We start from the raw sequence: 24052 nt of genomic DNA on the forward strand, positions 1-24052 counted from the left end.
TTGGGTTTTGTTTTGATTTGAGGGTTTTTGTTGTTCTGCTTCACATAAAAATACCTATGTGAAATGTTAATCTCGAACAGCTCTTCTTTAAATCCCACTTCAGAAATTTTAGGCTGATGTCTGTAGTGGTTACAGTTAAAGAAAAATACAGGTTTTGTTTTAGTCTTCCATCAATGGTTTTCTAACTAATTTCTAAATAGATAATGTAATTTTAATTTCAACAATTAAAATAAGACTGGAATACTCACCCGCTTAAATAGTAACTTTCTGAGTTCCTTTGAATAGGTTGCTTAGTTTGCTTTCCAAAGAGGAATGAATATTGAATTTTCAAGTTTCTTTGTATTTCCAAGTGAAAAAGGGATTTCAGTGCTAGAGACAAAAATGCGCCATTCACATTGGGATGTTTTTTAACCTCTCGAGTTCCTTAGAATGTGAAGTGCATATAGTCTATGAATGGGCACTTGTATGGCTTTAGAAATGAATGTTCACTGAGCATCCTGCTGTTCTCATTAACAGAAATATCATTCCTTTCAGGACTGCTTAGCCTCCCAAAGTGGAAGGTCATGGAAATCACTGGAAAAAGGCATTAACTTAATGCAGTAAAATGTAACTTTTAAAAAATTGACATTTACACCAAAATTATTCATTTATTTAAATATGCACTGTGTTGTTGCACTAGAACAATATATTAGCAAAGTCATTAGGTCAGTTTATTCTAGATCTATCAAAACCAATATGTATTTAGGCATGCTTTTTTCTTAATAAACTGAGACTGCTGGCATCAGCAGGGTTCACTGGACATGGAAGGCTCAATTCTCTGGTGCTCTTCACCTTTTTCATTGACGCTAGAGGAAAGAGGGAAGTGACTGTTAAAACTTGATGTGTATTTGTGAATGATGTGGTAAGTGCCTGAAGCCACAGAGTACCAGGGGAGGAGTTGGCGTGATAGAGATGCCAGTGGCTAGAAACAAACCAATTCCTAACCAAGCTGTCTCAGGCTTTAGCTCCTGTAGTGGTGTTAGTGACTAGTCTATCTGGTGCTGTTTCTTGGTAGTTGGGGTTTCAAAGAGAAAAGAAAGCAGGGATGTAGAAGCAGCAACTTCTGGAGAACATTCACAAACTGTCAGTTCTTTGGAGACAACCACATCCAGCCATTGTAGAAGAAAGACATAACAAGTAGCTTGGGATAACTGCACTGACTAAGTATATAGTCCTTTTACCCACAAGCTGAGCAAAGTCTTCACCACAGAGGTCAGGGTGTCAGGAACTCTTCTCTGTAGACTTAACTTACTGATCCTGGAGACCTACATTACAGGAACGTAGTTAACTAAGTAGATGACCCTAGTTTAAGAATGTCAGATCCAGTTTTGCAAATAAATCTGGCAAAATGGTGCCCTTGTAGTAGAAGCACTGTGCTAGGCAGTATGTGTTTAGGAACAGGTCCAAGGTTTTATCTTAAGCCTTTTTCATCCCTGCTGTTTGTGTATTTCTCTAGCAGTTGTCTTAAAACCTGTGAAAACAGCACTACTTATCATGCTTGAGTAATGCTTGAAAGCTCCTGTGAGTACAAGTTCATTTGGCATTAGTTGGCTGTCGAATGTACTTTCATGGTGTTCCGCTTTTATTCAACAAGGACTAAGAAAGACTAAACAGACATTTGAAGTATTGCCACGGTTGGCACTTTCAAACGATAGATTAACATGTACTTACCCTTGCACACACTTGACTAGGGCAAGGGTGCGTAGACTGAATGCTGCTCAGGTACAGAATTAACCTCCAGTAAGGTATTTTAGATGTTACACGTGTCCTTTAGAGATGGAACCTTTGCGGCTTTTCTTATTTCAGCGCTATTTCACCACAAATCAGCTGGTGTTTTACAGGCTTTTTTTTCACAGGCACAGCAAATAATGGGATTTGTTAAAGGTGTCAATAAGTAGTACAGAACAGATGGTGACAGAACAAGTGACGCTGACATACCTCAGCTCTTACGGGCAAATTACACGTTAGGGTCTGGCAAACACTTCCCGTTTTGCTAGAATGGCTTCTGGCAACCAGGACTATGGATATATGCTCTATCCAAGCACTGTGTCTCAGTCCTGGCTTACGACAACTTTTGCATTACCATTATCTCACAGCTTCTAAAAGTGCTCTTAAATGTTCTAAAAGGCAAGGCTGGGACCAGTTATTTTCTCCTGAAAAATCTCCTAGTTATTTCATCTATTCTGTTAATAAACTGATAACAAATGTGATAATTTTTCTTTTTTTTTCTCCTTTCAGATGCAGTATTCACAAATGGCCAGGGAATTGACTATTTATTTGTTGGAAACATCGTTTACACTGTAAGTTTGTGTATCCTAGCAATTTTTGAGTGGTAGAATTTCTTTACAGTTTTTTTTGTCCCATCAGAAAATGATGTAAACCAGAAGAAAGTGTACAAGTAAAATAAAATCAATCTTATGCTGTCTGCATGATTTCCCTCCTTCTTTTTTCATTTCTTTCTTTTTTCCAGACATGCACCAACAATATCTTCTGCTCTGTCCTTCCCCCATCCCACACTGCCAAGGTCCTGGGTTGGTACCTAAGTGGTAGTAACTTTTAAGGTGTAAAGGGGAGATCGGGCCATGAACACTTTTGAATTTGAGAGTGTTAGTACTGAAGGTGTCTCTTTCTTTTTTCCTTGCAGTATGTTGTAGTCACTGTTTGTCTGAAAGCTGGCTTAGAAACAACTGCGTGGACTAGAGTAAGTACTTTCCAGTATATCTTATTTTATTAGAACACCTTCCTCCTCAGTGAGTATTAAAACAGAAAAGTACTAAAAATCATTTGAGGCTTTAGTGTTTTAATTGCATCTTTCTTGTCAGCATAAGTTGCAAAGCTCTGTAAGTACTGGATGTGAGAGGAGAATGAACTTGTAGATCCCATGATATGTGTGATGAAAAAGGGCAGCCTGTCAGAAGCAGGAAGAGAACACTAGAAGTATATTGCCAACATACCTATTTAAAATTGAGTAAATTTTGCATGAAATCAACGTACTATCGTAATTGCTTAAGGAAATAGATCAAGAACATCATCTTTGTACTCTGTAGCCCCTTTAAAAATCAATGCAATAGGGAATGATAAGTGTCTGCACATAGATAAACAACTGGGCTTTGAAAATGTCTTTGAAGCTAGTAAAAAGCACTGGTGACTTCCCATTGGATGAGATTTTTTTTGTTTGGAAGCTTAGTGTAATAAGGGTGTTAGTCAAATGGTTGTGTTGATTCCTAGATTGAGACATTTACTTGCAGTGAGAGCGAGCTCTGTTACTGACAGGTGTCAGAATGCGGCAGGGCAGTGACCTCTGAAGAATATGGGGGGTAGGAAGGTTCCTGTGTTGATCAACCTTTGACACCTTTCTCCCCTTCTTTCCCCCAGCTCCTCTGAAACACTAATCTTTTTATTTTGATGGAGTCCCTGTTTCTCCCCTCCTGTGAGATGCCTTACGGGAATCTAGTTTTCATGACATACTAAGACACTGCCCTCAAGACCAAGCTGTTTTGAGGACTCTCATATTCTTAGTTTAGCAGTTTCTTTGAGGGGCTGGGCTCAAATCTCCTCACCTCATTGCTTCTGTTAGTTGTGAAATGTTTTCTTTCATTCCTCCCAGAGGAATTGTTAAGATTAATGAGCTGATGTCTGTTCTGAATTTTAAAGATGAAATACTATCCGTATAGGTTATTTAATTATTAGGGAGATGCTAATATTCTCTGCCTCATTCTCTCATCTGAAAATATCTGTTCTTTTTTTGCTGTTGCTTATGCATAAGTTCTATGTTGTGTACCAACATTTTAAAATGCAAAAATTCTTAAATTAATCCCTCATGCACTAGAAGAGGATGTATCCAAGTCTGCACTGCAGGCACATGAGCCTGTTTAGATCCTGTTACGTTGTGAATTATTTGATGGTTCCTCCTTTCTCCCTTTCCCTGGGTAATTGGTATCTTTTCAATCACTTGGGAATAATTATGATCCCCTATTATCTAAATTTTATTTTAAAAGTTACCATAACATTCAGTAGATCTCAGTTTTCTTTAACACTGGCATTTTATGGAGAAATTATTGTTATGCATAAAAAAGTCGTTGTGTTTAGAATCAGCATTTTTCTATACACATTTCTAATTCCTGTCCCATTGCTTGGACCAGTGACTCTCATCATCTTGGAATCTGATGTTGATTACAGTTATTGTTTCAGCTGTGAGTGAATCAACACACAGAGAAGCTTTAGGTTACTTGAAGAGTATTAAATGTACGACATCGAGTTAAGCTGCTTCTCCATCATCAAGTGGATTGGTTACATGCGATTTGTTCTTGAGAGTGAGAGGGATGCTGCCGCTTGGGAGAACATGATGGGTTTAGCTGAAAGCTTTAAATAAATAATGCAGATTTGAAGTGGTTGGGAGCCTGGTATATCCAGTAGGTAGTGTGGAAAGAAAGGCTTCCGTAAAAGCGGTAACGTGCTGCATAACAAAATCCGCATGTTGGAGCTGTGTGAAGCAGCTTCATGTTAATGTGTTACCTATCTGGAACACTGCACTGGGCTTTTTCCCAAATTCTTACGGCTTTCTTCACTGCTTTACCATGCTATATGAACTATTTCAGGTAAATAGGATGCAGAGGATAGCCTTAGCGTGTCTAGTTTTTATGTGAGAGCCTTGATTTCTTTTTTCTGACTCTCATTCATTTAACGCCTCTGATGAACTCACTTCTGCTTTGTACATGAATTCTCCAGGGATAAATGACAGAGATCAGTGGAGGATCAACAGTGCAAAGGTTGGTGGGGTGAGAGTATAAGGAACATTTTCAAGCAGGGCAAGAAAGGCTTTTCCTAAAACAGAAGCTCTTTTAAAGGTAGAGGAGCAATTCAGGCAGGTACAAGCCTGAGATGAAGACTTGATTGGGACAACCATGAGAGAAGATAAAGACAGCATTAAATGAGCTAAGTCTTTGCTGAGCTGGAAAGGGCAAGGTGAAAAGCTGCAAAACTCAAACTGTCCTACCAGCAGACAGGGAAGAAAATCAGGAGGGAGACAAAGAAAACAATGTAATTTCAATAGCAGAAATACATCTCTTAAAAAAATAAGACTGTGTCTTGGACTGGTTTCCCTGCTTGCTTTTATCGTTACTGGTTTTAACCATAAAGTCTGTAGGAGCTTGCAACTTGGAAGCATCAGTCCAAGCTATCCAGAGCCTTCTGTCGACTTGTTCGGAAGGAAGGCTGTGCGGCTCAAGAGAAGGTGTCAGTCATGTCCTTTGGGAAAGCGGTGCTGGTGCTGTTCTGCCTTTGCATGGGGCTGGCTTTTCTTAAAGATGAGATCTTGCAGCAACCTTGCAGTACTTGTTTTTTGGGGAGCTGAGCACAATAGCTGCTCACTGTGGTGAGCTTTATTTTAGTCAGAATCTTGACATGAGTTGTCCCTAGTTTTTAGAAAAGCAAGTAGACCGAAAGGGTAAAATATCCCCCTTCCTCCAAGTGTTAACAAACACCCCCCCCCCCCAAACAAACAAACAAACAAAAACCCCACCAAAACCTTCCAGTATCTTAGTTTTATTCACATTAAAACTGAATTTTAAAAATGTCGGGTTTTTTAAATAGAGCAGTTGCTGGTCAGATCTCCAGCTGAAAACAAATTTTCCTGCCCACTGTGTCTATCAGTGAAGGGGCCTATCCTATGTACTGCTCATTAGCCCAGCAACTTTTAGGGTTGAACGAAATTCCAGCTTTCTGAGAGTGCCTAGAAGAGTGTTCTTTCCATCACTTCTGATGTTTTGCTTCTACTGTAAGGCAGCTTCCAGTTGCTCCCAGCTTTCTGCTGGTCTGCACTGCACTGGTGCTGCAGACTCCGTGCTTGTTTGCTTTTACTGCCTGTGCTGGAGAAAGCTCTCCTTTCCGAGGATGTTCAGCGCTTCCAGAGGAGGAGCAATTTTCTTCTCCTTCTAGAAGTTTGTGTCTATCTCACAGCAGGCAGAACTGCAATACTCAGACACACTGTTTCTTAGACATACTGTTCAAAAAGTCAACGAGTACAGTTGTCAAATAGAAAGTATAAAGCTGAGAACTAAACATACACCCTGTGTCCATCACAGCAACCAGTGTGTGAATTCATTCCCATGTTCCTATACCCATATGTAATTAGCAATTAAGATTTATGCAGGTACTTCACTGAATTGGAGCCAAAGTCATCAGCCTCTGGAGTCGTTGGCATCCACAAAAGCTGGAGCCAATAATGAGCTCAGTTGCTTGTTACAACTGAAATTACTGATTCCATCCACTGCAGTGTAAAAGTAGAACAGCTTAAATCATCCTGAACAGCAAAACAGTTTGGGTACGTATTAAAAATTACTTTACTTAATGCAACTGAAACAAAGTCTGTTCTGGACATGCTCTTGGTCACTTTAATACTACTTTTGTTTACTCTTAGTGAGTCTGCAGATTAAAGAAGCAGTAAAGATATAAACTGCATCGCATCACTTAGGACACCTTTAAAACAAAAAAAGCAAAGGTGATTAGTAGGTGTTGGTTGTGGTAGCGCATTACGCAGCACTGAGTCTTCCTCTGTGAAAGGTCAGCGAGTGGTGCACGTGGCTTGTATGTGTGCCCTCTGCCATGAGGGATTGGTCCATGTGAACTTTAACCTGAGCCTTTGAAAATTTCTGCCTTTTGATGTTTGTATTGAACCTGGCATGTGCACAACAGGAAGCAGGCACTAGGTGAGAGAAATCAGAGTACCAAGGAAAATCTGATGAGTTTTCGGAGCTCCAAGAAAGACAGATTGGCTGCGAGGGCTATCTGTCTGCCCTGTAGTGAGGCAAAAATTAAAGAGGAGAGCTGGTTTATACTGTTCAAACAACCCGTGCTACTAGCGTGAAACCAAGTGTGGTAGACAGGCCTGAGAGAGACCGACGGAGACCTGAACAGAGAAATACCTGTGAGTTAGGTGGATGGAGCAAGTGCCCTGTGTTGACTCTCCTTCTTTCCCTTCTCCTCGACAGTTCAGTCACCTGGCCGTCTGGGGAAGCATGCTGCTCTGGCTGGTGTTCTTCGGTGTCTACTCAGCCATCTGGCCCACGTTTCCCATCGCACCAGACATGCTGGGGCAGGTCAGTACGAACGTTCAGCTGCGCAGTGAGCTGCTCAGTGCAGCGCCGCGCTGTCGCCAGCGCTGCTTCTTACTGCTTCCTGCACACTCGCACAATGCTTGGAAAAGGACTGAGCTTTAGTAAGAGTGCTTGTACTTAATTTTAACCTTTTTTTAATCTCTGCGTTCATTTAGCTTAATCTCCTCATTAGAAGAGCCTTTTTTTCTCCCCAGAAGTGATATCATATGTGATTATATGCACTGTGGATACTATATAACGGTGCTTAGTTCACTTGGATAGCAGTGAGACTGGTTCTTTCATTGGTGTTTTCCTAGTAAGACTTTGTGTGTTTGACAAAATGCTATGTAGAAATTTAGTTTATTTGTTTTGAGGTTTTGTTTTTTGCTCATGGATTCTTTCTCTTCCATATATTTTGCTTTCATAACTCCTCCTTTTTTTCCTGCATTCATTTAAAATAAACCAGAATTTACTTGAGAATAAGACAAGATGGTCAGAAACAGAAGGGAAGCTGATATGTTACTGGTCCCTTTATAATACTAGAGGAATTTTGGATTTGTTCCTTCAGTGTCAGCTGAGTTCCAGGTGGTGAAATTTTCCCTTCGGTGTCATTATTTCAACCCATGGTGAGAAGATTGAGTCATGAGCCTGTCAAAATCACTCAAGAGCCTTGGGTGTATTTAAAATAGGGGTTTACCATGAACAATGAAGGACTTAATAAACGTATGTTAAAAAGGTATTCTGTAGAAATGGGACTGCTGTCAAAATGACCAGAAAAAAGGTACTTTGTAGTAAGTTTAGAGTTTTCCTTAATGCAAAGGTGCTGTTTATGGTACAGGAAGAAGCAAAGCAAACTAATTTTAACAAAGAATCTAAGCATATTTAACTCACGTCACCCTTGTGTACTAGAAAATAATAGTTAGAAAAGCTAAGTGTTGGCAAGCCAGTTAGAGATTTTCGAGGTTACTCTCGTGTTTGTACTCAACAAGAGCAGTCAGGCATGATTTTGTTACTGTTCTGGCCCAATACATATTTTATTATCTTGTTCTAGAACAGTGGGGATAAGGGAGGCTATGGTAGATTTTCATGGACAGCTTTTTACAGCAGAGAGTGACAACTGACAGGCTGGGATCAGCAAGTAAGTGATAGACAGACAAAGCCTCGGTCCTCTCATAGTATTTCATGGTGCTGTTTGTGTGTTTCACAGCACATACAGCATCAGTAGCTCTAATTCACATTTTCACATATGGAGCAGAAATTTGACTTGAGTATCACGCAGAGCCATGAACTACTTGTTCTCAACAGCACACTTGTAGTGCTGCCGTGAACATGTCAGCCTTCTAAAACACAAACAATAAGGTGAGCTGTTCCTTCATACAAGAAGGGTTAGGCTATCAGCTTTAGCTTGGTGTCGCTTTTTTTTTTTAAGTAGCTCCCATTATTTTTTAATTGCAACTGCAACAAAATTCATATTGTGTTGGTATTCAACATTTGCTCCAACATAAACCACAGGTCTTGGAACAAAAGCTTCATTTTAATAAGGTTTTGGGTTTACTTGAATATATTTTCAGATAGTGTTTCTATTTGAACTTTGGTTTTATGGTCTGGTTTTCTGACATTATGACTTGAGAAGTGGTACTAATATCTTGTTGAGATGAAAATAATCTCATGTACTTTTTTTTGGTGGAGAACACATTTAATTTGATTGTCTGGTCCAGTACTTGTGGAGCTGTGTCCCTGGGTCGGTAATCATCAAAGATGTTAAGGATTGTTCATTATTCTAGAAAGACGCTTTATGAATACAAGCAGTCAGAAATCATCTGTTGTGTGGCTTTCAGTGTGTGTGTTGGGGGGATCAATACTATTCTATCACTGTTTTCTTGTCTTTTTGAGAAAAGGAGCAGCAGTTGGAGGAGAGTGGATTTGGGGTTTTTTTATCCTTTTTTAAAATCAAGGAAAGTTTCCAAGGTAAAGGGAAGTTGCTTACCACTTAGATTAACTTATACAAAGTCTGTTGTGTAATCAGTTGCTGTCATAAAACCACCACGTGGTGAAATAAGCTGGGATCGTGTTAGGCTGTGTTCAGTAAAATGAATTGTCTTGCTGCTTCCCAGACTTAAGTTACTCCTTTACTCCTGCTATCATCTTTTCTGCATTTGCAAGTAATCAAGGTATCTTAAAAGCTTTATTTTGCTTTTGAATCTCAATAGTGTGTTTATCTTCAAATAAACTGAACTCTAGAATATTTTAGATCGTCCTACTATGCAAATCCAGTAGCATTTGAAGGGAGCTGTTTTTCACTGTAATATACTCACCTAGCATCTGTGCCAGCCGGGACTTTATGCCATCAGTAGAAGGGATAGGAGGTGCAAAACATTTTATTCCATCCATTCATCAAATGTCAGCATGGAGCCTTGCAGACTTTTAAGTATGTGAAAAGATGCTTTGTTTCTGCTGGGATTTATTAAACCATTTTCACTAAGTATTTCTTTCTCTTGCCCATTATATCTTGAGCATTCTCACAGGGAAAATAATACCATTTTTTTTTCCTCCTTGAGGGCAAAGGGAAGCAACTTAGTTAATCTCTGCTGTCAAAGAGTCAACATATTTCTTCTGTTTCTACTACAGTATTCATAGTAGAATACATGTAACATAAGACGACAAAGCTGTGATAAAAGTCTCAGTAGGCCTTAACAGAAGTTTTCCAATAGTATGACATCTGGTACTTTGGAAATAAACTCTCTGGCTGTTTTGGGGGAACCTTTTCAGACACACAAATAGTATTTTCCTTTAATAGTATCAGAAGCAATAATGTGAGACCAAGGAATGTACCAAAGGAAGCCCTCTGGTAGCTCTCTTGGCTTTCCTGAATATTTGTATGTTTTTTTAAGAGAAGTTCTTTTTGTATTCGCAGAGAACAGTGACAGTGAGCAAAGTCAGTGCCTATTATTTTGTCTTGCCATTGGAGCCAGGATACTTGAATGGGAGCTGACTTTGGATGAGCACTCCCAGAGGACAGTATTTTGTATGATATGTGAATCCTTACCCACCTTCCAGTAGTTATGACTTCTTGCCACAGATTGTTGGAAACAAGTGGATGCCTATGTTTTTAAAAAGTGCTACCCACTTTGATACTCATTAAGAGGTGGTACAGAAATGTGCTGCACTAAGGATGCGAGTGCCTTTCAAATTGTCTTTTAACAGAACTTTTGGGGCTTGTGGCTTGTAACGTGGTGGTATTTTGTTGATCAGCACGTTAGCTGTAATTCTGCTCTCATGCAGTCTTGGGTATTCTGTTTGCCTGGCGGATCGGGATTTCATGCCCCAAAGAGAACAGTGAGCAATATTATTTGTGCTCATTTCTTACATATGTCATGCAGGTGTTGAGTGAAATGCTGCTCATATTCTTTTCTCGTATGGATTTCTTCATAGGTATTGTAGCATACTTTAGGTTTATGGGAATAATATTACATGGTATGGATCAAAGTCTGTGTGCAGGAATTCCCACCCATGCACACACCTAGATACCTGTGCCCAAAAGCATTTGTATGTGTACAAGAAGATGTTATATATGTGTATGAAAGTGATCACGGTTTGAGTCTTGATCCGGACATATCTAACATGAAGAACAACAGATATCTTACTTCCCCATCCAAAGCTAAAATACTGTATTTTTAGTGTTTTAAGGGAGAGTGGGGGTGGCAGGGAAGGGGAGTTCCTGTCACGTCTCTGAAGCATCTGTTATTGGTTGTGGATGAAGAAGGAACTACTACTGAGCTCTGACTTCCCCCCCCCTTAATGTAAGTGTTGTGTTTTGTCTCTGCCTCATTAGTTGTTGTTACCATTAAGGAAATGTCTTTAGAAAGATCAGTATCAGTCTCATTCTTCCAGCCTGGAGGGGAGTGGGTAAAAGAGTGGGGGTTTTAATCTGGTTTCGAGAGGGTCATGTGTTGTGGTTAATCCGAAGTGCAGGTTAGTAATTTCCAGGGTTTTACACTTTTGCTTTGTGCTGTATGTGGGCATATCTCAGAACTGGGGTTTAAGAATCATTTTGGGTTTGGAACCCATTAATTTGCTCTCAGGACGGCATTAGGAAGCCCTTTCTCATCTGAGGCCTCCAGCTTCCTCACGGCTGGAGGTTTGAAGTTGGAGCTGCTGCACTTTCCAGTTAATTTTGTTCAACTGCAGTTGAGAGAAGCTTCATCAAAATCACAGTCCAATTAATCATTGTACCACCAACTCTGCTTCTGCTTAGTGGAAACAGCTACGTGTAAGAGCCGCTTTTATAGCTGTAATGGCAGGCATGCTTTTTGTTTCCTTGTGCTGCCCGCATACTTGACAGAAGATACTTATTTTCTTCCTGCTAAACTGTCAAATTCTTGCTAGGTTATTTGTCTACTTACGTACAGACTTTAAGGAAGCTGTGCATCAGCTTTGCCTGGATTAGGGGTGCTTTTTTAAAAGATCCCAGTAATCGAGATCTCTGATCCCATGTAATGTGACAATAGCAAGACTTACTCATATTAATGTTTGTCAAGAAAACATCTAATCCTCTTTTAGCAAAGCTTCCCATTCTTCTCTATGTGCATGCCATTAGCAAGACAGTTTTACATTAGCTTTTGCACTACATCATTGGTTTTTGAGGTCGGGAGGTGATCCAGAGGGTCTGATGGACTCTGGTTGCATGGCCAGTTTTGTAGCTGGCCTTCGGCCTGAAGCTCTCTTAAATCTTGCTGATTCAGTTCTTGCCAAAGCATGTGAGAAAACTTCATGGTTTGGAAGACTCGGAAACACCACAAAACAAAACCAAAAAATCCTGGAGGCAAGATAATAATCATTATTGCACCGTAATAAACAGGCTTCACGTTACTGGTCTTTCAAATCCACGCTGAAACACTGACAGCTTAATGTACATTTTTGTGTTTTCCAGAATGTTTTGGCCTTTCTCTCTACATTTGAATCTTTTTCCAGAGATCTCAGTTGTTGTTCTTTCTGGCTTCTCATATTTCCGCAGTTTGGTGCTAGTTAGAAAATGGGCCGTTCTGATTGTGGTTGGTTTGTCTGCAACCGGTTGCGTATTACATTGTGGTGTTAATGTTTTGGTCTGTGGAAATGCTTCATCCAGCTGTTAGGCAGAAATCAGAGTTTGCCTGCAGATTGATGTCCTTAATGCCTGCTGATCATGTTTGTTTTTATTATTATGCACAGCAGTCTCCATGGCACTTGATGTGGTTTTGGAACTTTTTCTGCAGTTTTGGACTAGGCTCTGAGCAGACAAATTAGAATAACGAAGCATGCATATATTTTTAAGCATCTGTTGAAGGAGTGGGTTTGTTGTTTTTATGAACCACACATGGCTTTCAGAACTGAATCTCTCACTTCTAGATCCCTGGCATTGTGTTGTTCTTTGTCATACCCCAGAAAGATTAAAAAACTGAGATAAAGAAAAATAAATATTTTAACAGCTCCTGAATACAAAACTAATAGATTAAACAAGCTTATTTTCTGGAGGCTAACCCCCCAAAACATGCTACTTTACCACTTTGGCAGCTCTGCAGTAAACATATCCTCAATATTTCTAAAAGATGCCTGAGAGTTATTTCTTCTTCAGAAGTATTTCATGAAGGTTTTAAAGCAGGACTGCATATGCAGCTGTGCCCAGCATTGTGCTGCATTTCCTGTATAGAGCCATATGAAAATAGGGTTAAGCCATGAGCATAAAAACTTGTTCTGGTTTGGGAACTGGCAGTGCCGAGTGAGGCAGTCAGCTGGCCTTCCAACTGAAGTTTTCATGCCCATCTTCGCTTCGGTCTTTATTCCTTCCCTGCAGAAGAGCTGTGGCTAATAGGCTAGTGTGTTAGATGGGGGAGCAACAGGAGAGTGAGTGGAGATAAATGGTTACCTGCAGGTCGTACAGATGGTGCCTCGGGTGTCAGCTGGTTTTCCTTCAGTGTTGTCGTGTAACCTGGATGCTAGCCACGCTGTCTGACCAACGTCTGTTTGGAGATCGTGTAGCCTTAAGTTGAAATGCTGCTCAGTAGCTTAAATAGAAATACAGCGCACACAAAGAACGCTTACACTTCTGCGTAATTGGCAGATTATCCAGATTCATTGGTTTTGGAGTGGGGTATTGCAGTGTCCAGGAACAAGCTCCTCCTCTCAGGATAGAGTTATCGTTCCATGGTAAAGGACTGTGCTTCAAAAATTGCATCTTTTTTTCAATTTGGAGTCCAGGGTTGCTCAATGGTCTTCAAAATTTCCCCAAATCACTTTTTCATATATTGAAAAGTAGTGAAGCCTTGTTGCATGCTCGTGGAAAGATGTTTGGAAGATACCCTATTCAGTATTTTTTTTAATTAGAAACAGCTGGCTTTTAAATATAGAAAAGCAGCTACTGTATTGTACCAGAGGCAGTGTGTACTAATACTCATGTCTACAAAAAAAGTCTGTGTTTTGAGTCCCGTTGATGAGCAAGCACAAAGTAAGAACGTATGACTTGCAGTACTGGATCAGAGCATTTCTGATGTAGGCTGCGTTCTGTATCAGAAATTTAAGGAGGACAATCAAACAGCTGTGCAGTGTGGGTTTGTCATGACAAGGGTTTGTGTGCATCTCGATAAAAGAAAAAACTTTTTTCTGTTGGATGGCATTACTGGAGAGTAGCCAAACAGTTTTTATGCCTCTTGTGAAGCACTTGGCCTCTGTGGCATCTTTTGCAGATCAACTTCATAGGCTATCGGTGTGCTACGTGGGAGGTGGGTAGGGCGGGCGGGAGGGCAATGCAAGAGGCTTCGTAGCCAAGAGATTTGGGTCTGCCTCCGCACGCGTTAACTATTCAGCACTCCTGTCTGTGGTTGTCATACGTGGGAACCAGCCACGTTTCCAGGCAGTGTGAAGGCATCAAGCAGTATTCTGTTCCTGTGCCGAGTTTACTGCCTAAATGGTCTGACATGGTGAAGATGGGCAGGAGAGAGAGGACATGAGAGTAGAGAGATCAATATGCTGTTCGTCCTATATTCTCTGGAACACAAAGAAGGGAAGGTGGTAGGGTAATTGTTTATGTAAGATCGTTTCTAAAAGAGCATTTAAGCTCAGAGCAATGAAGCTCTGGCTCCTCTAGAAAATAAGAGCAGCAGATGGGATCTATTCCAGAGGGCAGGAGGTGACTGTCTGTGAGGTTGGAATTAGTGGTTTTATAGCTTGTTTTTGTCACACTTTAGTTGCTTTGTTTTCTGATGGATGCAGGAAAGCCCAGATAGCAGAAATTTGGGCTTTGGTTGGGATGTTGTTTTTCCCTCCCTTCCTTGGGGGTAGGAGGGTCATGTTGTGTTTTTATTCAAATTTACATATTATAAAGGGGCTTTGTTTTGTGGGGGATTTTTTGTTTGTTTAGCTGAATTTGTGCTGCACACCACTGTTCCTTTCCTACACTGGTTGGATTACATTTTTGTAAGAGACAAGCATAACTATTTCATATGGGAAAATATTTCCAGATCAATGTGAAACATACCTTTATTCCCTTTCCTCCCTACAGTATGTATTTCATGAGATCATTTTTTCCCAATTGTATTATGTCAACATTTGATCCAAAAAGCCCTGAGGAGTGGAAATGATCTTTCTTATATTGTTCTAAGGCAAACGTGGGTACACAGGCTTCAGGAGTAGTGAGGCTGGAAGGAGCGCAGCCCTCCCCAGTACCCTGCTGGCTGCTGGGGGTCAGCCGGTGCAGTCCGTGCTCTACGGCTTTCCTCTTGACAACTGGCGGCAGCAATGGTATCTTGTGCTGCTTCTCTGTTGGCGGACGTGTCCAACAACAAGCAATTCTAATCTGAATTCTGTAAGTTTTGGGAGTGCCTTTGGGTGTCTGTGCGGGAAGTCAAACTGTACCGTTTGGCTCGTAGAGCGTAATTTCTCGTTTGGGTATCTGTATCACTTGAGCTGGTGTTTCTATACCAGTAACCTTGTCAGAAGGCATAGGAAGGAGACTGGGGAAGAGACTGACAATGTTATTATAGTGGTGCTAAGCAAATACACAAACTTCCAGAGAGCTGTATTTTCTTTAGAGTAGTATGTGATTCAATAAAATTGATAGGAAACAAGGACCGAGAATAATACAGGTGTTGTATTGTTGTATAATCTGTATTGTTTTGTTTCCATAACATAATGCTTAAAGTGTGAAGGAGCCACTCGTGATTAGATGTGCCACCATTGGTCTCTGCATCGTAAAATGCAACAACGGCACCTCTCAGTAGCTTGATGTTGGGCAGCGAGTTTCTTCTACCACTAAGAGCTGCAAAGCATCTTGCAGCGCTCCATCTTGCAGCTCTGGACACATCTCCCTTTTCCAGTATATGACTGAAGGCAATTTGATGCATACTAGAGAGTCAGCAGGCCAATGCAGAGAAAGCTTGGACAGTAACATTGTCACACAAAAAAGATAAATAAGTATAAATATCTTTTCTCTGTAGCATGGAGTGCATTTTGGAGGATGCTGGGGAAGGAGAAGGAAGGGGTCAGTACAGTGGCTGAACTGTAGAATAAATGTTAGAATTCATCCTAAATGGCTTTTTTTTGTTTTCAATAAATCAGCCCAAATTCATGGTGTCAAACGGCATTTCTCATTTCTCTGAAGGTACTTATTACCTTGTTCAGCAACTGGGAATTGCCAGTTCATTTCAAGAAAATGAACCAGAACAATATTATATGCAAACTTATTTCCTTTATCCCGTTCTCTAAACTGATGGACTCATCTGGATTGCAATTGTGTGTTTGGAACTTTTCTCATTTTCAGGTTTCTGGGAAGGAAGGGAATGAACACCTACCAGCTATCAATTCCACCTGTGAGCTGCACCCAGTACTAAGCAAAGGAGATGCTGAGGGAGTGGAATTCTTAGCTGGAGAGAGGGCAAGGAATACAGAGGGTAGAATGAAGAAACATTGCCTTTCAAAGTTTCCACGCTGTACTCAATTCATTGCTTGCCATTGCATGGGTGTGCAAAATGTGTGAGTGACTAGAAGAGAAGATAATGTGGTTAGCAGAGTGTAATTTTAGACTCTATTAAAAAATCACTATAACTTTTGCGAGGACTTCTTTTGTGCGATATTTTGGAGTAAGCATCTGTTTCAGTAAACATCTGAAGGGTTTTATTCTGGTATTTCTTTTATTAGTCCTATGGTTCCTGTATCTATGAAAGCTGTTGCTTGCAGTGGTTTATCCAACAGTGTATGTACATACACTAGAACAGCCAATGTTTGGCATTTCATTTTGACATTTGAAGAAATATTCTTGTTACGGGGTTCTGAGAGAATTTCTAAGAGAGATGTACCAAAAAGGGATATTTTTAGGCTATTTCTATTTCAGAGAAGCATGAAAAGCAGGCACTTGAAGCTTTGCTTCAACAGAAGCTGCATTCAGGGAAGATCTTTCCAAATTCAAGTGAAGTTTCTCCACTGTAATGATACAGAAGTCAGAGGATGCGACGGTGAATTTCTTTGATAGTGTTAGACAGTTGATTTTCACTGTGCTTTTATAAAATTGAATGCCAATATAAAAAGAAATTTTTAAAAATGGAGGAGGGAGAAGTGAGCACAAGGAGTAACAAGATAGGTATCTGGTGGGGAGCAACAAAAAAAATAAGGCTCTGTCAAAAAGTTTTCCTAAGGCGTTTATAGAAAGTGCTGTTGTCATTTGGGGTTGGGCAAAATTTCATTGAGCTCATGGGTCTCACCACTACTGCTCATTCAGAATATATGTGAAGAGCAGTTGAACTCCTGAATCACTGGCATCTTCACACAGACCAAAAGATGTATGAAAGGCAGCCACAAAGTCCAGAATGTTTTCCAAGGACCCAGTAAACAGTTAGCGACAACTGTATTTGATTTCAGCTGTGCGTAAGGGATAAAATATGATTGAGGGGCGTAGAATTTTATTGAAAAGTTGGAAATAGCCAGAGAGGGGACTGAGAGGGAGCTTTTAATTGAACTTGGTGACTGGCTTTAGAGCTAGGCCTATGAAGAGCGGTGTGTTCTGGTCTTTTGATGTTGGAAGTCAGAAAAATAAATGTTTATCATGCTTTTCCTGTGCAAGCAAGTAAAATTGTTTTAAAGCCATAAGTCTGCATCAGTTTCTAATGAAAGTGGCCTGCAAAGACTCAAATTTAGCCAAGTGCTGGCTGTCATATGCAAGACAAAGTAAATGCAACCTATAGTGGATCTGGATACTAGGGTTTATTTCAGAACCAGAGAGATTAGCGCTCTTACCCTACGTGTTCTCATTTGTTTTTTCCTACCACAGCATTATGTTCCCTATGTCTCGACTTCCCTTCCCTGCAGGGAGGTCACTGCTGGCCTGGGAAAGCTGGGCAGAGAGTTGGGTTGGTTCCTGCTGTGCCACTGCTGTCAATGTTGACCGTCCACAAGTGTTACTGGTCAAGGTCCCTGGCCATTCCCCAGCATTTATCTCTATGCATGTCCCTGTTCTTTGGGATCTTCTGTCACTTCCAGGATCTTTCCTGCAGCCAGCACATTCACCACTTTCTTTCCATACCTCTCCCCCATTTTTTCCAAGACAATCACTTCTTTCCATGGATCCTTCTTTTTGGCATGGAACCCCAAGCCTCTGGTTTTCCTTATTGAAATAGTCTATATGCAGAATCACAGCACATGATCAGCCTTGTAATTGGGGGTGGTGTCTCATATCTATTAGGCAGAGGATTCAGGACATGCCACTTCTGTTGAGTCCAGATGTTACCAAAATTTACAACCGGCCTGTGCCAGTTGCAGCTAGAGCAGGCTTCTGCTCAGGGGTTCAAAATTTCAGTTTTGGACATTCAAAGATGCACAGCTACTTTCTGCAATGAGGTGTCAAGCAGTTTTGTATGTATTGGCTTCTGATGTTGTATATGCAGAAGAGAATTGACAGATGCCTCAAAATCAGTTTTAAACTCTCCAGCAGGAGTGAGCTTTTCAGGAGAGGCTCAGCCTGGGATGATGCTTTGGACTTTTCCCATCCCAGAGTGCCTGCCTGCTCTGTGAGTGTGGCGAGTATCTGTGTCTCTCTCAGTCACTCCTACTGATTTTACTGGAACTACTTGAAGAGTTTCTATTTGTAGGGGTTGCAAACTCAGGCCCATAGAATTTGTTGTGGTTTTAACCACAACTCCTGGAATATATTGATTTCTCATTGAAATGTTCTTAAAGATCTTGTCAGTCTTGTTTAGGGAAAGGAAAATCTTCATGAATCAGCCTGACTGGGTAGGTATGGTGTTGTGGGAAATTCACAAGAGAATACTCTTCCCAGAAAACCAAACTGCTGTGTGCCAAGCAATCTTGTTTTTTCTTGTGGATCTAGGGGTTTAAAGTGCTGCTTAAATCATAGAATCATAGAACCGTTTAGGTTGGAAAAGACTTCTAAGATCAAGTCCACTAACCTAGCACTGCCAAGTCCACTACTAAACCATGTCCCTAAGCTCCACATCTGCATGTCTTTTAAATACCTCCAGGGATGGTGACTCCACCACTTCCCTGGGGGGCCTGTTTCAATGCTTGACAACCTTTTCAGTGAAGAAATTTTTCCTAGTATCCAATCTAAACCTCCACTGGCACAACTTCAGGCCGTTTCCTCTCGTCCTATCGCTTGGTACTTGGGAGAAGAGACTGATACCCAATTCACTACACCCTCTTTTCAGGTAGTCGTAGAGAGCGATAAGGTCTCCCCTCAGCCTCCTCTTCTCCAGACTAAACAACCCTGGTTCCCTCAGCTGCTCCTCATAAGACTTGTGCTCCAGGCCCCTCACCAACTTGGCTGCCCTTCTCTGGACATGCTCCAGCACCTCCATGTCTTTCCTGCAGTGAGGGGCCCAAAACTGAACACAGGACTCGAGGTGCAGCCTCACCAGTGCCCCAAACAGGGGAAAGATCACCTCCCTGCTCCTCCTGGCCACACTATTTCTGATACGGGCCAGGATGCTGTTGGCCTCCTTGCCCACCTGGGCACACTGCTGGCTCACATTCAGCCAGCTGTCAACCAGCACCTCCAGGTCTTTTTCTGCTGGGCAGCTTTCCAGCCGCTCTTCCCCAAGCCTGTAGCGCTGCGTGGGGTTGTTGTGACCCAAGTGCAGGACCCGGCACTTGGCCTTGTTGAACCTCATACGTTTGGCCTCGGCTCATCAATCCAGCCTGTCCAGATCCCTCTGTAGAGCCTTCCTACCCTTGAGCAGATCATCAGTGTCATTTGCAAACTTACTGAGGGTGCATTCCATCCCCTCATCCAGATCATTGATAAAGATATTAAACAGAACTGGCCCCAGTACTGAGCCCTGGGGAACACCACTCGTGACCAGCCGCCAACTGGATTTAACTCCATTCACAACCACTCTTTGGGCCCAGCCATCCAGCCTTTTTTTCACCCAGCAAAGAGTACGCCCGTCCAAGCCATGACCAGCCGGTTTCTCCAGGAGAATGCTGTGGGAAATCATGTCAAAGGCTTTACTAAAGTCCAGGTAGACAACAACCACAGCCTTTCCCTCATCCATGAAGCGGGTCACCTTGTCATAGAAGGAGATCAGGTTAGACAAGCAGGACCTGCCTTTCATAAACCCATGCTGACTGGGCCTGATCACCTGGTGGTCCTGTACGTGCCGTGTGATGGCACTCAGGATGATCTGCTCCATAACCTCCCCCATCACTGAGGTCAGACTGACAGGCCTGTAGTTCCCCAGATCCTCCTTCTGGCCCTTCTTGTAGATGGGCGTCACATTTGCTAACTTCCAGTCAACCGGAACCTCCCCGGTTAGCCAGGACTGCTGCTAAATGATGGAAAGTGGCTTGGTGAGCACGTCCACCAGCTCCCTCAGTACCCTTGGGTGGATCCCATCCGGCCCCATCGACTTGTGTGTGTCTAAGCGGTGTAGCAGGTCACTACCCATTTCCCCTTGGATTATGGGGGTTTCATTCTGCTCCCCATCCCTGTCCTCCAGCTCAGGGGGCTGGGTACCCAGAGAACAACTGGTCTTACTATTAAAGAGTGAGGCAAAGGCAGCATTAAGTACCTCAGGCTTTTCCTCATCCTTTGTCACTATGTTTGCCCCTGCATCCAATAAAGGATAGAGATTCTCCTTAGCCCTCCTTTTGTTACTAATGTATTTATAGAAACATTTTTTTGTTGTCTCTTATGGCAGTTGCCAGATTAAGTTCTAGCTGGGCTTTGGCCCTTCTAATTTTCTCCTTGCATAACCTCACAACATCCTTGTGGTCCTCCTGAGTTGCCTGCCCCTTATTCCAAAGGTCATAAACTCCCCTTTTTTTCCCCCCGAGTTCCAGCCAAAGCTCTCTGTTCAGTCAGGCCAGTGGTCTTCCCTGCCGGCTCATCTCTTGGCACATGGGGATGTTCTGCTCCTGCGCCTTTCAGATTTCCTTCTTGAAGAATGTCCATCCTTCCTGGACTCCTTTGCCCTTCAGGACTGCCTCCCAAGGGGCTCTGTCAACCAGTCTCCTAAACAGGCCAAAGTGCCCTCCAGAAGTCCAAGGTGGCAGTTCTGCTGACTTCTCCAAGAATCGAAAACTTTATCATTTCATGATCGCTGTGCCCAAGATGGTCTCCAACCATCACATTACCCACAAGTCCTTCTCTGTTCACAAACAACAGGTCCAGTGGGCTGCCTTCCCTAGTTGGCCCACTCGCCAGCTGTGTCAGAAAGTTATGTTCCACACACTGCAGGAATGTCCTAGACGGTTTCCTTGCTGCTGTATTGTATTTCTAGAAGACATCTGGTAAGTTGAAGTCACCCACAAGAACAAGAGCTAGCAATTGGGAGACTTTTCCCAGCTGCTTGCAGAATATTTCGTGTGCCTCTTCATTCTGGTTGGGTGGTCTATAACAGACTCCCACCATGGTATCTGCCTTGTTGGCCTTCCTCCTGATTCTTACCCATAAACACTCAACCCTATCGTCACCATCACTAAGCTCTAGACCATGAAAACACTCTCTAACATACAGGGTTACCCCATCCCCTCTCCTTCCTTGCCTATCCCTTCTGAAGAGTTTATAGCCATCCATTCTAGCACTCCAGTTGTACGAGTCATCCCACCATGTTTCTGTGGTAGCAACTGTGTCATAGTTTTCCTGCTCGCACAATGGTTTCCAGCTCTTGTTTGTTGCCCATGCTGTGTGCGTAAGAGTAGATGCACTTCAGTTAGGCTATTGATCCCCCCACCTTTTTGGGGCGAGAAGCCCTAATCCCTTCGTGACCATCGTCAGGTGCTTCTGTGGTTTCTAACACATGAATAACCCTTGTGTATTTGCTGCCGCATGGACCTCCATCCCCTACCTCTACTGAGATGGCAGACCGAAGGATCTCGCTAGCACACGGTCCCTCAAACATTGGTGTGCTGCCCTCAGGCTTATCTCTAGTGAGCCTGGTTTTATCCCTTCCCCCTTCAAATCTAGTTTATTTAAAAGCTCTTTCAATGAGCCCTGCTAACTCCTGTGCAAAGATCCTTTTCCCCCTTTGGGACAGGTGTACCCCAGCTGTTGCCAGCAATGTTCTTGTCCATGATGCTGGTGAAGTGCTGATGTAGCAAATGTATTTATCATTAAAGGTTTTAGTTCCTTTTCTCCCACAGTCTTCTAGTAGAAGTATATGGCTTTTGTTCTGAGTCTTTCAAGCCTCATAATATACACCGTGTGTGAGACACACACACTGTATGGAGTGATAATAGAGGGGAGAATGGGCTTTGTTAGTCACATGGGTGTGAGTATTAGGAGAAATATTTTTGTGCTCTATTTCTGACATAACACATGGGAAACACTGCATTGGTCTGGTTAGTGGCATAACAGGAGCTTCCTGTATGTGATGTGTCTGTACAGCACCCACAGGGCTTGTTAGTGTTCGACCCCTTATGCTGTGGATGCAGAATTTCAGATTTTTGAGGGCAGGAATGGGCTGGAGACCTGTGCAGAAAAGATCTACTAAATATAGCGTATGAATGTTAACATCTGTAGATATGTTGTAGCATCAGCTGTTCTCATCTGTTGCATCGGAGCTCTTGCCAAGGTTGGGTCTTTTGTAAGTGATTAAACTGTGCAAGCTTGTTGCTAAACTGACGAATTTGTATTGAACAGAGCAAATAAGTTCAAGTTAATCTTCTGGATGCTCATTAAGGGGATCCTAGGCTTTCCATAAAGTAGGCTGTAAGCAGATATGTACAAGTTTATCAGCTCAAATGCATCTGCAATTACTTTTTACACCAGAATCACTCTAGATACTGCTTTAAGACAGACTACAAGAGTGGTTTTGTGAGAGAAAGAAATGTCAAGAGGGGCAAAGAGAAACAAGAGCTGTGGAGGACATTGCCTGAGTTAAATTATGCTCATTAATTCAATTTGAGGCAGGAATGTGTGTAAATAAACCCTGGCAGCTGCAGCAGCTCTCATTTCTGCAGGGCTTTGGCAGGAATGCAGGGGCCAGTGGACATGAAATCCTGGCGCTCTTTTGAGAAATTGCAGGCAGACAGCTCTGCAGCCAGGAGAAAGAACAATCCAAGATTTACTGAAAAGACGTAATCACTTTAAGCAGACCTGAGTGTGGAGTTTCAGACATGCAGATTTGGAGGTAAAATTAGTGCAGACAAAAACTAAGTCATTGAAAAACCATGGGGCTTACCTAATTCTCCTGGGTTAATGGCATTATTCATGTTCCAAATGTCCAGCCTCTAAATGGAGCACGAGAATTGTAGCTGTATTATATTCAGTGTCTTCAGAGTAACTTGAGTCTGGGTTTTCACAAGCAATTGTCTATAGGTAGCATAACCGTTTGTGCTGTGTACTGAAAGTCAAGTTATACTGGCCACATGAAGTAAAGTGGTTTGTGTCCTGAGTTTAGTCTTTGGTCCTCTTCCTGATACTGGATCCCCACGAGTGCCTGTAAGAGCATTCCCATCACTTCACGTGGTCCCAGAATTTGCCTTCCCTGCCCCCTCCTTCCCAGATATTCAGAGGACAGATATCTTAATGGGTGCTGCGGAGCTGAGGGTGGAGAGGGGCAGTTCTGCAACAGTTAACAAGCAATGGATGGATTCTCAGATCAGTGGATTTTTCAGTTGTGTGGGGTTTTTTTAGCAGTAGCAGTTGCTGTTTGTCTGGAACCAATTTGAATATGAGCTTGATATATCAATGTTATATGAAAAATAAAGAAAAACAAAGTGAACAGTCCGTGACCAAAGAGGAATCCTTGGTTTTGCTGGCTTTAACCTGGAATTTTAAACAATATCATCACCTAGAGATAAACCGGTTTGAATTTTAAAGGCAGTCAGATGAACACTTTAATAACAGTATTTGATGTAACTATTAATTGATTATATTTTACCAAATACTCGAAATCTAATAGTTACTTCTACTGCTATGTGAAAAAGCAAGGGTTTTTTTCCTCAAATGAAAATCAGCTTCAGCATAGGTCTTGGTTTTAATCTCAATTCCATTGTCTTTAAATATTTGCATATCTGAAAATGTCTTGAAAGGGTGCTGGCAAGGGAGCCTGTGTGAAAATGAGGTCTAGTGAGGTCAAAACCACAGAGTAAAAGCTGCAAATGGAAGAACTTGACATTAGCAGTAGTAGTATTGGATGTTCATTGGGTTTTGAAGTAGCCTCTTAGCTTTGTACATTAGCAAAGCCTACAAAGGTGCATATGTATTTAATTGTAACTTTTCAAATGTAACAAAGTTTGTCAATAGCACTTACAAATTTCAAAGTAGGTTTCCTAAACAGCATTTTGAAATATGTATGTGCTCCGACTTTACCACTGTCTTTTTCTGTTGGATGTAGTACAGGCACCTATGTATGGCTGATGATAAACCAGGAGATACTCGGGGAGTTTCAGAAACAAGCAGAGTAGTTCAAATTCTGAACTGGCTGCTATTTTGT

The 24052-nt window shown here is 41.9% G+C and overlaps 1 protein-coding gene across 3 annotated transcripts in view; it reads left to right on the top strand.

Annotated features, from left to right (window-relative positions):
* Nucleotides 1–24052, top strand: part of ATP8A2 (ATPase phospholipid transporting 8A2) — a 350586-nt gene that overhangs the window by 239629 nt on the left and 86905 nt on the right. For all 3 annotated transcript variants that reach the window (XM_049823013.1, XM_049823014.1, XM_049823016.1), the window contains 3 exons: nucleotides 2278–2339; nucleotides 2684–2740; nucleotides 7029–7136. In XM_049823013.1, coding sequence (XP_049678970.1) covers nucleotides 2278–2339; nucleotides 2684–2740; nucleotides 7029–7136 — 227 coding nt within the window. The remainder of the gene's footprint in view (nucleotides 1–2277; nucleotides 2340–2683; nucleotides 2741–7028; nucleotides 7137–24052) is intronic.

This window comes from Accipiter gentilis, chromosome 19 (assembly GCF_929443795.1).
Source record: "Accipiter gentilis chromosome 19, bAccGen1.1, whole genome shotgun sequence".
In the NCBI taxonomy this organism is placed as follows: Eukaryota; Metazoa; Chordata; class Aves; order Accipitriformes; family Accipitridae; genus Astur; species Astur gentilis.